The following is a 15000-nucleotide window of genomic DNA, read 5'->3' as shown; positions in this document are numbered from 1 at the left end:
GTTTCAGAGGAGATAGAGTTTGAAAATATGGAGACAGATAGACAGACATATAGCCTTTTATATATTTGTTATATAAAGAAAGAAAGAAAGAGAGAGAGAAAGAGAGCGAGAGAGAGATGTTTCGTGTGTAGAATAAAATTTTAGCTTGAATAAAAAATAGGATTTTAGAAATAATATTATATATAAAAATAATATTATATATAAAATAATATTATATATAAAAATAATATTATATATAAAATAATATTATATATAAAATAATATTATATATAAAAATAATATTATATATAAAATAATATTATATATAAAATAATATTGTATATAAAATAATATTATATATAAAATAATATTATATATAAAATAATATTATATATAAAAATAATATTATATATAAAATAATATCATATATAAAAATAATATTATATATAAACATAATATTATATATAAAAATAATATTATATATAAAATAATATTATATATAAAATAATATTATATATAAAAATAATATTATATATAAATAATATTATATATAAAATAATATTGTATATAAAATAATATTATATATAAAATAATATTATATATAAAATAATATTATATATAAAATAATATTATATAAAAAATAATATTATATATAAAAATAATATTATATATAAAATAATATTATATAAAAAATAATATTATATATAAAAATAATATTATATATAAAATAATATTATATATAAAAATAAGAAAATAAATAAAAGAATCATTACTATCTCATTTTTTTTCGTCCTATACATTTATAACTCCGACCAGCGATTACGATTCAAACATACGCTTACCTATATTCACTTATTTCACTGTTGTTTTTATCTTCTCTATCTTTTCTCTTCTATCTATCTTCTATTCTATCTATTCTATCTTCTTCTATCTATATAAATAAAATGAACTTATTTTTCCCCTCCGAGGTTGACCTTAATAGGATTAAAAATCAGGACATCTATCTATTTGTCTTCTTCTTCTTCTTCTTCTTCTTCTTCGTCTTCTTCTTCTTCTTCTTCTTCTTCTTCTTCTTCTTCTTCTCTCTCTCTATTCTATCTGTCTTCTATCTATCTATCTATCTATCTATCTATTCTCTTCAATCTATCTATCTATCTATCTATCTATCTATCTATCTATCTATCATTCTGTCTATCTTCTTCTCTATATGAATAAAATAAACTCATTTTTCCCCTCCGATTTTGACCTTAATAGCATTAAAAATCAGGACATTACATGCAAATGTAATGTGCTCAAATTGCTGCACAGGATCTGAGGTGAGTTATACGCCAATTACATCTCCACTTCGTCGATAATCGTAGATCTCTATATTTTTCCTTGTGAGAGTTCACCCCCAAAATCGGTTAAAATCAATGGAAGTTGTAAACCCTTTTCTCTCTATTGAATTCCTCCCACTCCCGCTACCACTTAACACCACTGAGGATGCGTTCATAAGGAACAGTAGGAAGAAACACCGGTTTGAAATCGTAAAGTTGTATTTATGTAATTTTTCTTCTTTTTTCTCTGTTTATTTTTTTTTTCGCTTTTTCCCCTGATTTATGTTTTCTGTTGTTCCCATAAAAACCAAAAACCAAAAACTCAATTAAAGTCCGATTAACATTACATTTTTACTTTTTGCTTTTTTTTATTTACCGTACGACGATTTTTACTTCCGGTTTTGACGACTCTAACCAAGGACTATGAGCTTTATTTATTAGTGCTTCCAACTAAGAAGTTATTATTAAGCAAACAATTTATTTTGAGCTTCATTTATTAGTGCTTGCCACTAAAAAAATTATATTACACAAACTATTTATTATTTACAATCTATTATTACAACGCAACGATATCGTGATTTCACTTGATAAACAAAAACAAAAACAAAAAACAAAAAACAAAAACAAAAAAAACTCGATAAACGTCCGATTAGGATTCAATTGTTTTGTTTTGCATTTTCTCTTGCCGTAAAACGCAGACTGCGGAACTATTCCGCATCGAGGAAACTAACTATGAGCTTCATTTACTAGTAATTAAATAAAACTTGCTTGTTCGTCATTTATTACTACGTTCCGTCCTATGTTTTAAACCTGATAGGATGTATTTATATGACTTTGGCTAAACATAAAATTAAAAAGCAAAATAGATTTTAACTTCTATTTTTAAGCTTCATTGTCATCCGCTTCATCAAAACTAGGACAAAACCTCTTTTATAAAGCCTATTAAAATCGGGTTTTATGTGATAATCACAAAAGGCTGAACTTCATTTTATAAAACGGATTTTTACTTTTGCAATTTTCACTTTCTCAATTGCCTTCCTGTAAAGAAATATTGTTGTAAATGCAGACAGCATTTAGTTAGTTGAGTGCTGTATGTTTTATTGAAATTGATTGCAACGCATCAATTTCCTATCTTATTTTTACGTTACCACAAAAGCATTTTTCTCTTGCGGTAATTTGTACTATATTTATGTACATTCATTCGTCTATGGTTATTTAAATGTCGTAGATTACAATAGATTAAAAAATGTAAATGCTTGTATTGGAACAATTAATCGAAATCGGAATTGGGAATCAGAAAATCGAAACTTTTTTTTTTTTGGGGGGGGGGGTGAGGAATCAGAAAATGTTTTTGCCTAAAATCGATTCTTTTATATATTGTTTCATTGTTATTTTTGTTACAACTTAAATTTATGTTGCTGCTAAAAGTGAAAAATATCGATGAATCTCTCACAGTGAGTTTAACAAAATCATGGATATTGCGATGTTTGCGCGACTATAAATAGAATCTACTCAATTAACATAAAAAAGTAACTAAAAATACTCGACATCAGAATTTCGTTTCCTTACGTCTTAATATAATTTTCACATACTGATTACATTTTAATCTAATACTTTATTTTACGTTTGCTCCTGCGCCACAGGACACAACACTGCCGGCTTTGCGCATTCTCATATACGCATGCATTACATAAAATTATGCAATTTCCTTGCTGAACAATTTGGGAGATACAACAACAAGCTCTCATCTATTTAATCAAGTCGTATTTTCCTGTCTTTGCTTTGTTCACATTAAACGCAATATATGACGCCATACCAAATGACCTCATATATGACGTCATCTCAGATGACGTCATATATGAGGTGACAGAAGGTTGGCTAATCATGCACTGGATTTATAATGTAATAGAGAGTGAAAGAGAGAGAAAGAGAAACAGAGAATACATATTGTGAACAAACAAAAATATCCGGTGTGCCTAAAATAGTATGTAACTAAACCTTCCGCTCGGCAATATGTTTCGACCTGGCAACGCCGGGTATATACAGCTAGTATCTAGTAGCATAAATACATTATTATTAAGATTAGTTTCCAAAATACAAAACCTTTAAAATATCACAAACCCTTCCTTGCAATCTGTCTTCATAAAAAGCAACGCTATTTGATTTTAGGTGGAACAATAATAGAAAAATATGCTTTAATAAAATTTCGTCATTTAATCGTTTTGAAATAGGATAAGTCGAGGAACGGATAGTTTAGAATAGAACATGAACGAATATTCTAATTAAAACCATGTAAAAGATTTATTTTTCATTTCAAGGATCATTGAAAATGTAGTTTGTTGGGATTTGTAAAACGAGTTTTTTTTTTTTTTTTTTTGCATAGGGATTACTTTTGTATAACATCAGCCTCGCCTCTTTGACTAAGAAGAATACGATTTTTCGTGCAGGAAAAAAAAAACAAAGGGACGTTCGCTGAGCTTTCATCAAGGTTTTTATTTGTAGCGAATTTACTTAAGAGGGACTAATGTTTTCTAATATAGTTATTTACTTCTTAAACTTAACTTGCTAACTTAACGATAGGATTGGCGCACGTGGATAATCAAGTAATATGAATGAAAATATTTTGTCGAAATTGAAAACAAAAAAAAAAACGATAACGTATGATTGGCCCTTATTTTTTTCACGCACAAACAGATAAACAGAATAATTGCGAGAAACATGAGGAGACGAAACGAGACCGGAGGGGTACATGTTTGTGCAAGACTCAGTGGAAGACATGAACACACATGAATGCAGATATATATGACTTTAGTAGCTTAGTCGATCACATTGACTGAATAATAAAAAACTCTTTTGTGCTTTACATGCATTACATAAAGTAAGAAAATATTTTTCTTACAACAAATAAGACATTTGTTCGTGTTTATTTTGCTTCGTATGTCGGAATTCGGCAGAGAATCGATCAAGGGGAAATCACTCCTCAAGTCTCAAGAGCGATAAAGCGTACTTCGGAATTCGAGTAATTGTTCTTGCACCAGTTTAATTTTTAAATGAGGAAGATTATAATCTTATCCAATCATCACGGTTTAGTTAATTCACTAAAACAAATCTGCGTATGACAGATGCATTACCTTTTCACGTTTGGGTAATTTCCGCATAATATCTGGTCTATCTTGAACGAATCCAGAATTGAGAGGAGCAAATATGGTGACGTTTCCTTGAATTAACTCCTTTTCAAGTCCCATTGCTCTGGCGGACGAGAGGAATTCCGTAAGGCCTTCTTTCTCAAGAATTTCAACCAGGTTGACGAGTTCAATTTCTAAAAAAAAACAAAAAAAACATAATCATTAATTTCTTTGCATTGCATACTTTCTTTTCAGAAAACAATGGGTTGATAAATAGACACACTTATGTACGTTATATTTCAATGCCATGTCACACTATAAAAACCATTGAAGCCATTCCTTAACACTTTGTAGAAAGAAATGCTTTTTTAACATATCCTCGACCAAAATGAAAAACGTTCGAACAACACAGCCAGAGGTTTTACTGGATGTCCGGACAAGTAAATTAATATTTAGATGTTCTCTCATCATGATGAAGATAATATAGTGCAGAATAGTTTAGAAATTGTTTTCGGTGATTATACATTTTAGATAATCACACAGATAAAAATTGGAAGATGTAAGGTCAAATGAGTGTATGCCTGTTAAGGTTAACGCCTCCTATTGAGGGTCACCAAAGTGTCCCTACAATTCTTACAATGTGTCATTCAGTTGATGTTGTTTCCTTAAATACACTTTCGTCTGCACAAAACTTAGTAATTGTCTTTATTTTTGAGATGAGGTGTTTTCATTGATTGAGATTGTCGGACTGACTTCAAGAAGAACACTGAAAAGCGGTAACTAAAGGGGAGACGGAAAAATCGGGTATAGCCAACCATGTCTAGATGGAGAGGGGGGACCATCGCCCCCTATGGGATGAAGTAAAACTAATAAACAGAGAGACCCACTGGAAAGTGAGAAAACTTAAAGAAACAGCTCGTATGCTCGGACATAACAACCTACTCTGATCCCCATCTGGCATCCCCATCTGGCATCAATTGGGATGGATGGCTCTCGTCTGGGAGAGGCCCCGTGTTTTGAAAAGCTTCTGGGTTTGACCTTTACTCCTGATCTGAAATGGAACACGTACATCAAGTCTGTTGCCAAGGTCGCTGGAAAGATGGTGGGATCCTTCTACCGCTCCAGAAGATATCTCACTACTGATGCAATTCTCTATCTATATAAAAGCCAAGTACGTCCAAGGATGGAATACTGTTGCCATATCTGGGCAGGAGCTGCTAAAAACAGCCTATCCTGCCTTGACAGAGTACAAAATAGACTTCGTGGCTTAGTGGGGGATGCCCTTTTCTCTACCCTGCAACCTCTCTCCCACAGAAGAGACGTTGCAAGCCTATCCTTGTTTTATCGTTATTTCCATGGCAGGTGCTCGTCTGAACTCCAATCTTTGGTCCCACCTCACCAATCTTTCACGAAAAACACCCATCTAGCTGAATCCACTGTGAAAAATTTCCCCCACTCTTTATCTGTACCTAAATCAAAACGTAGATTCCATGAACAAAGCTTCTTTCTTAGAACTGCACGCTAAATTCCTAATGAACCGCCCCCTTAATTAAACACTTCATCAAATCTCCACACTAACGTAATGTACTTGCAATAACCCTTATCCCTAAGTGGCTTCCAGGCCTTGATAAGTGGTGACCACTGTGTAAAAAAGAACAAAAAACAAGCATAGAGCTGAATGCAATATGGACACTTTTGATAGAGAGAGAAAACCTTGAATAACAACATAGGGTTAACATTAACAAAAACCAACTAAGAATTGACATATGGACGAGTGGTCCTAGACGTTGTATCAAAGTTTACAGTTACTCATAGGTGCTGAGTTCAATCCTGAACGAAGGCAGTGAAAAGTAACATTCGAAACAGAGAATCAGCAACTATGTCCCAGAGCCTAGCTGGAGTCCGAACACGGTACCACCGTAATAATAATAAAGGGTTGGGTTCGAGACTCCTAACAAACGGTTCCCCAGTTCGATATAAAACACCTGATGAAGGCCGGAGGGCAAAACGGCCGAAACGTTGTGACTATTACAACCAAGATGAGGAAGTCAGTCCGACAATCTCAGTCAATGCACAAAACTTGTCCCAAACTTTCGATGATCATGCATAGCATTTTTTGCGATCACTTTGAACTCATGCAGAATAATGACCATGACTGAATTTTCCGAGCAATTTACGTAAAACGCTGAAAAATTCTGAAACGCTGAGCCAATTAAATTGCAGCAGTCAACGTCATTTAAGCAACCTTTATTTGCTATCATTGGTTTATTATAAAAAGCTGAATATTTATCTGGGTGTGAACAAGAAATTTCATAAAGAGAAAAGAATTTGAAAATCAGAAATAAAAATTTATGTTTGCCGAACGTTCATGTTTTCTTATTCAACCCATGTCTACTTATTCATGAAACTGAATTTTTTCTTTGTTTGAAATTTTAATTTTTTAAAGTTTCATAAAATATATCGAATTCATTGTATTTTCATTGTAACCAAAAGTAATTTGTTTTCATTTTTCAATTAATTTTTATTAAATTATTTTTCGATTCATTTTTATTGAATTATTTTTCAGTTATTTTTTTATTGATATATTTTTAATTAATTTTTTATTGAATTATTTTGCAATTAATTTTTCATTGAATTATTTTGCTATTAATTTTTTATTGAATTATTTTGCAATAGATATTTTATTGAGTTATTTTTAATTTATTTTTAATGAATGCTATTTCAGTTAATTTTTATTTAATTACTTTTAATTTATATTTTATTGAATTAATTTTCAAATAATTATTTGAAAATTATTTTCAATTAATTTTTTATTGAATTATTTTAAATAGATTTTTTATTGAAATATTTTTCAATTAATTTTTTTGTTGCATTATTTTTCAATTAATTTGTGATTGAATTTCTTTCTTGATAACAAGAATAATACTTTTCAGTGAAAAATAAATGGCCAGCAATTTCGTGAAAAACAGAATCACGAAACTCTTGTTCGGCACCTTCCAGGATTTTACGTAAACTGTCCTGAAAATGAATCTTCATAAGTACCGATTAGTCTGTATTTTATGATAAATACGATATTTTTAGTAGGTTTATTTGATTCAAGGACAATACAATTTATTAAAATAATGCATCATTTAAACGAGGTATTGACATTCTTGCAGATTTCTTATTTATTTATAAATGATTCTGTCAGAATGTTTTAATCTTATCCAAATAATCTTTAAATCAAAATTTACATCTGATATTTTTTGCTATTATTGTAGAATTGTATTGGTAATTATTTTTGCAAAGAAGTCATCACTTATCAAGACCCGGAAGCCACTTAAGGATAAGAGCTAATGAGTGTACAGTGGTCAAGGGGAACATGTAGTAATAGTTAGTAGTGGAATTTTGGTAAATTGGATTACTTAAGAGGATGGTCCATCGAGAATAGAGCAACGTTCTCTGCTATTTGATGATGGGAAAATATTTAGAGAATCATCGAAAACTAAAAATCATTAAGTAAAACAACTCGAAAAATATACTGAAAAAATATTAAGATCTGTTTTCCTAACAATTTTTAAGATTTACAGCAACCCCACCATGCACGTTTGAAAGTCAAACACACGCCTGACGAAGAGATGACTTCCAGAAATATAGTGCTTTATAGATATGACACAAGTAAGAACATAAGAACATACTACACGTAGAAAGTTATATAAAACACATATGTATGTATATATCTATGATGGTACACACACACACACACACACACACACACACACACACACACACACACACACACATGTATTGATTCAATAAAGTGAAACTGCATAGCCGATTCCACCATTATACTTTAAGTTGCTACAGTGTGAGTATATTCGTTACATCTTTGTATTGTTCTGACATCCATCCTAAATCTAATCTATGTACACATTAAACAATGCTTCAAACAAACTATTTTAACTTCTTACAAAAGCCAATATTTTTAACTGTTTACGAAGATGTGGAATTGATTGGATTGGAAGACGTCACCATATTGATTGATCTCATTATTTACCAGATCCTAATAGTATTTGATTTATTTTTTTGTGGTATGTTGATTGAGAAAATGCACTCAACAAAATGTGCAGATCCTGACTGAACGAATGTAAGTAAATATGTCTAAATTGAAGGCAATGTTGATTTACTGCACGGAATTTATGAAGGTCTTACGAAACAGACAATGATGGAAATCATATTGAAGATGTTAATTGTATAAAAGTTTGTATTTTTATCTGTGTCCAGCCTTTACGGACAACTTGGGGAAAACTAGAAGGTTGTGATTTTCCTTGCACGTTTTTTAAAACTAATTTCATTGCATTTGAATCGTGCAAGAAATGGTAAAATATGATGATGTAAAGGTAATTCATTTCAATAATACTAACCAATAGTGCATCCAAAGTCGCCTCGTTTTCTTGACCATCCAGCACAACACTCCAGAACTTCAGTTTCAATTAGTTTCTCTCCATTCTCGACAATTCTGTAAAAGAATATATATATATCTATATAGCTATATATCTATAAAAATGAACATGTCTGTCTGTCTGTCTTTGTGTATGTGTACATTTTTCTTTCGCAATAACTCTGTCAATTTTCAGTCTAAAGACTCGAAATTTGATATACAGGGTACTGGGATTTGGGAAAATCTATGGGATCGGTTGTCGGCCAGAAATTTGGCTGTTAAGGGGTCAAAGTTCAACGATTTGACCTTTGAGAACTCTACCAAACTTCTTCGCCAATTTTGGGTCTAAACACTTAAAATTTTAGATATACGTTCATTGGACATGGATCTAACTTAATAACTCAATTTGAGCCCAAAATAATAAATTTTAAGAGGTCATAATAGGGGTCAAAGTTTAAAAAATTGACCGTTTTCTTTTCTTTTTGCTCGGCATACACCTCCAAACACCCGGGCAACGCCGGGCTGAAATGCTAGTACATACACACACACACACACATATATATATATATATATATATATATATATATATATATATATAAAAGAAATTGTTTTTTTTCTATTCCAAATATAATTCTTAACAACATAAGGTCTAATCAAATAGTTCAATAACCGAGAACAAAAACTCATGTTCATCGGAATAAACTTTCCTATTAATTTGTTTCGAAATTTCTTTAACGCGGACCATCGTCAGTGCTCAGATATTCACGAAAACAACAAGAACGCATTAATAAAAACGAAAGGGGATTTCCGTTGGGAATAGTTTAGATGCAAACCTTCCCTTCATTTGGTATTAGAAATCTTATTCTTTTTTAATCATAACACTCTATTATCAGATGGTAATAGGGTGTTATGAAAAACAACCCTTATATTACTTACTGCTGGAAAGGCTTGTGTCTAACCTCTTCCCAGTTGTATTGCCTTTTTGGTTTTATTTATGGGTTTTGCGTTTTGGATATTTGAACATTGATACTAGCCGTATTAAAGAAATTCAAAACATAAAAATAATGAACTGTATATACATTAGTATATATTATTTTCTCTAATAAACAGTAAAAGAATCTAATGGGTTTTTGTTCCCTGTTATGAAAAGGCGGTTGAAAAATTAAAACTATGTGTGCCTTTGTGCTTATGATGTATACACATATAAGCATACGTATGTTTTATATTAAAAAAAAAACGTTAGTTAAATAATTGACATAATTTTATATTTATCTAGGAGATTGGTATAACTCTAGATAAAATATAATACTTTCAGACATTCTGTATTTTTTCTTTTAATTGATGGCAAATATTTCCATTGAAAGTTCCCCTAGAACAGGTTGACAAAACGTGTGCTGAAGGAGAATGTCATTAAATTATCAAAATTTCTTAGACTTGCAAGTTTGATTTTCTGAAATACACGTACACATGAATCAGTGTTGGAATTCTCAGAAATGGATTACAAAACATTAAGGACATAATGCTATATTCTACTGAATAAAATGTATTATATATATACACACACACACACACACACACATATATATAATATGACATATTATAATATATTGTATTATAGTATATTATATATTATAACATATATATATATATATATATATTTCATTAAATAAAATAGAGGGGTTTTTTTTTTGTCTATTAATTCTATTTTTGATACCAACCAACCTCCTCTTAGCAGGAACTGGCTGATCTAATCGTTATATTTATGATAAGTCCAAGTACTTTCCAATACTTCTGGATTTGCCGTCAGCAAGAGATTAATCTAATGGATTTTGAATTATTTACATAATTTATTTTAATGAGTATATTTTTCATTGGGTAATTATTTTAATAACTTAACAAACAGTTGGAAATGATTAAAAATAGAATTAATAAAGAAAACAAAACGTCTATTTTAATTAATTTATTTAATAAAATATGCCTAAGAGACAAAATTTTGCCTGGGTTTAAAGAATTCAGATATTTTTTATAGGGAATTATCACAATATATGAAGCTCAAGACCTGAGGGTAAAGCATAACATAATAATAACATTTAAGTCAATATATATATATATATATATACATATATATATATACATATATATATATATATATATATATTCATTCAGATACTTATACACACACACGTATATATATATATATATATATATATATATATATATATATATATATATATATATATATATATATACTCGGGTTTTTTTATATTCAAAAGTAATGGACTAATGAATTCAACGAGGTTGTAAGATAGTGCTCAATAAAAAGAGCTGATAATACTTGTTTATTGTTATATAAACATGCTCACATCCCGCTGCTACAAATAGCCACTTGTTTCAATCAAACAACAGATATCATCAGGCAGCGACTTGACTATTCAAAAGTTCAATGAATAATGGATTTTTATTTTAGGTAGGAACTCTTTAAAAGTTGGAGTTAAAAAACTTAAAACAACGAACTTTAATTAAAAAATGTAAAAACGGAGGGGCAATTTAAATAAAGTTAAAAGATTACAATGGGGAGAAAGTGATTGAAAAGAGAAAAAAAAAAGGAATAGAGAAAGAAATAGAGAAAGAAAATAGAGAGAAAAAAATAGAGAGAAAAAGAAGAGAGAATATATATATATATATATATATATACATACATACATATATATATATATATACATATATATATATATATATATATATATATATATATATATATATGATATGGAGAAGAAAAGAAAAAAGATATAAATTGTTATTATAAAGAGAATAAGAACTAGAAGTAAAAGGAAAGAATAATGAGATCTAGTTAAATAGAGAAAGAGAGAAAATAAGAATTTGACAGTATATAGAAAAAGAAAAAGAGAAAGAAAAAGATCTGCGTGTCAACCAATTTATGAACAATTATACAATTCAGTAATGAAACATATTATTACAAATACAGACAGAAGATACAATCCAAGCGTCAGAAATGAACCTGTCAAAAAAGGCAGTGACTGTATCCAGCCAGCATATTTATCCTCTTACATACGTCCACGAGTAATATCAACGCAATTCAAACATACGTTTACAATTAATTAGGCCCTTTATGCTAAATGATATAAGTTTAAAGTTTTCGCGTTTTTATTAGATAAATATATAAATAAAAGAAAAAAAAATAATGATAAAACAATATTAAAATTATTATTAATAATATAAACATAATAGTAATGATAATAATAATAATAATAATAATAATAATAATAATAATAATAATAATAATAATAATAATAATAATAAAAACAGAGTAAAATTAATATTTATTATCTTTTTAATATAACATATTTAGCCATAAGAGGGGATTAAATAAATTAAATAGGTCCAATAATTATAAATAAAAAACTACTAATATTTATGTATATAAAAAGAATACAATACATATATGTAAATATATACACTCACACACATGTATATATCCATATATACACACACATACACACACACACACACATATATATATATATACATATACATGCACATAAGTAAAGGTGTAACTATACTATTAAGTTGAAAGTTTAAGCTAATTAAGTATAGATATAAAGTCATATTAAATCACAAATTAATACATTCAAGACCAGATTACTAATAACACAGATACAAGTACATTTACCTATAAATATATAAGTATATTCAGGCAAAAGAAGTAATTAAATCAACGAAATACTCAAAAGTAGCGACGCACAGGTAGATAGTACCCAAAATAAAAATAATAAAATACATATGTATATACCGACAGAGAACCAACCGACATACAAATAAGCATATATATATATATATATATATATATATATATATATATATATATATATATATATATAATCTTATGTATCCACATGCATACAAAAAATACACAAATATATGCACACAATCATATACTAATAAATAACAACGCACACACACATATATATACTCACACATAAATATGTATAATTTACATAAATTATATATATAGAAATAAATAAGAATACAGATAATTTGGCAAGAGTACAGATAGATGCATACACACATAGAAACATACAAATGGATTGAATAAACATGGGAGGGTATACCAAATAATATAGAAATATATAAATCTAAGTACACACGGTCATAAAATAAATACATAGACACATACATATACACATAGACACACAGGTATATAAGATAGGGGAAGTAAAGAATGAAATCAGGAGAGGATAAAGTAAATTAATAGTATTTTAATAAATTATAGAAATCAGTGACAATTTTAAATTTATTTAAATTTTATATCTAAACTAAATTACTTAAAAGATGGTTTTTATAATGTTTGCAATAAATTGAATTTTCGTGCTTCTTATTTAATAATTTATCTCTTCCTCTAAAAGTAAGTATAAATAATTTCTCATAAAGACATAGATAGCAAGGCGAGTTTAAAGATGAACAGGTTTTCGCTTTCTTTAAAATTTTTTTTTTTTTTTTTTGGATGTGAACTTTGATTTAAGGAAAGGCATCTACCAACCATATAGGAAGGAAAACTCAAACCCAATTTATGTACACCCCCTATCAAATCACCCAAAATCTATCATTAGGCATATCCCCAAATCCATTAGTAAAAGAATCAGTGACAATTCTTCCAATCTTGAAACATTTAATAAACATAAATATTTCTATAACAGGGCCCTTAAAGATAGTGGATACAAAAACACGCAAATTGAGTTCATAGAACCAACACACCAAAACACAAATACAAATAGAAACCGTAAGAGAAAAATCCTGTGGTACAATCCCCCTTTTAATCTGAAACCTTAAACAAATCTAGGAATGAAATTCTTAAACTTAATTAAAAAGCACTTCCCTATTAATAACATACTACATAAAATTTTCAATAAAAATACAATAAAACTTAGTTATAGCTGTAATGAAAACCTTGAAAAAATAATTAAAAAACATAATAAAATATTAAACAAAAATAGCACACCCATTGCTACCGAAAGTTGTAACTGTAGAATTAAATCAAAATGCTCTCTTAAAGGAAATTGTCAAATTACTTCTGTAGTGTACCAAGCAACTATTTCTACTAAGGAAAATCCAAATAAAAAAAATATTACATAGAAATGACAAATAATAATTTTAAAGAAAGATTTACCGGTCACAAGTGCTCCTTTGAAAATAATCAATACAAAAATAGAACTTCCTTGTCTAAATATTACAATGAACTAGTAGAGCAAGGTTACTCCCCAATAGTAAATTGGAAAATTTTAAAGAAAGCGAAAGCCTGTTCATCTTTAAACTCGCCTTGCTATCTATGTCTTTATGAGAAATTATTTATACTTACTTTTAGAGAAAGAGATAAATTATTAAATAAGAAGCACGAAAATTCAATTAATTGCAAACATTATAAAAACCATCTTTTAAGTAATTTAGTTTAGATATAAAATTTAAATAAATTTAAAATTGTCACTGATTTCTATAATTTATTAAAATACTATTAATTTACTTTATCCTCTCCTGATTTCATTCTTTACTTCCCCTATCTTATATACCTGTGTGTCTATGTGTATATGTATGTGTCTATGTATTTATTTTATGACCATGTGTACTTAGATTTATATATTTCTATATTATTTGGTATACCCTCCCATGTTTATTCAATCCATTTGTATGTTTCTATGTGTGTATGCATCTATCTGTACTCTTGCCAAATTATCTGTATTCTTATTTATTTCTATATATATAATTTATGTAAATTATACATATTTATGTGTGAGTATATATATGTGTGTGTGCGTTGTTGTGTATTAGTATATGATTGTGTGCATATATTTGTGTATTTTTTTGTATGCATGTGGATACATAAGATTATATATATATATATATATATATATATATATATATATATATATATATATATATATATGCTTATTTGTATGTCGGTTGGTTCTCTGTCGGTATATACATATGTATTTTATTATTTTTATTTTGGGTACTATCTACCTGTGCGTCGCTACTTTTGAGTATTTCGTTGATTTAATTACTTCTTTTGCCTGAATATACTTATATATTTATAGGTAAATGTACTTGTATCTGTGTTATTAGTAATCTGGTCTTGAATGTATTAATT

The 15000-nt window shown here is 28.6% G+C and overlaps 1 protein-coding gene across 2 annotated transcripts in view; it reads right to left on the bottom strand.

Annotated features, from left to right (window-relative positions):
* LOC145295888 (transforming growth factor-beta-induced protein ig-h3-like) overlaps positions 1–15000 on the bottom strand; it is a 130526-nt gene that overhangs the window by 51869 nt on the left and 63657 nt on the right. For both annotated transcript variants that reach the window (XM_080141642.1, XM_080141641.1), the window contains 2 exons: positions 8824–8918; positions 4427–4614 (listed from right to left, as the gene is read on the bottom strand). In XM_080141642.1, coding sequence (XP_079997768.1) covers positions 4427–4614; positions 8824–8918 — 283 coding nt within the window. The remainder of the gene's footprint in view (positions 1–4426; positions 4615–8823; positions 8919–15000) is intronic.

This window comes from Euprymna scolopes, chromosome 16 (assembly GCF_053919585.1).
Source record: "Euprymna scolopes isolate OS-2025 chromosome 16, ASM5391958v1, whole genome shotgun sequence".
NCBI lineage: Eukaryota > Metazoa > Mollusca > Cephalopoda > Sepiida > Sepiolidae > Euprymna > Euprymna scolopes.
This window is presented reverse-complemented; position numbering and strand designations above follow the sequence as displayed.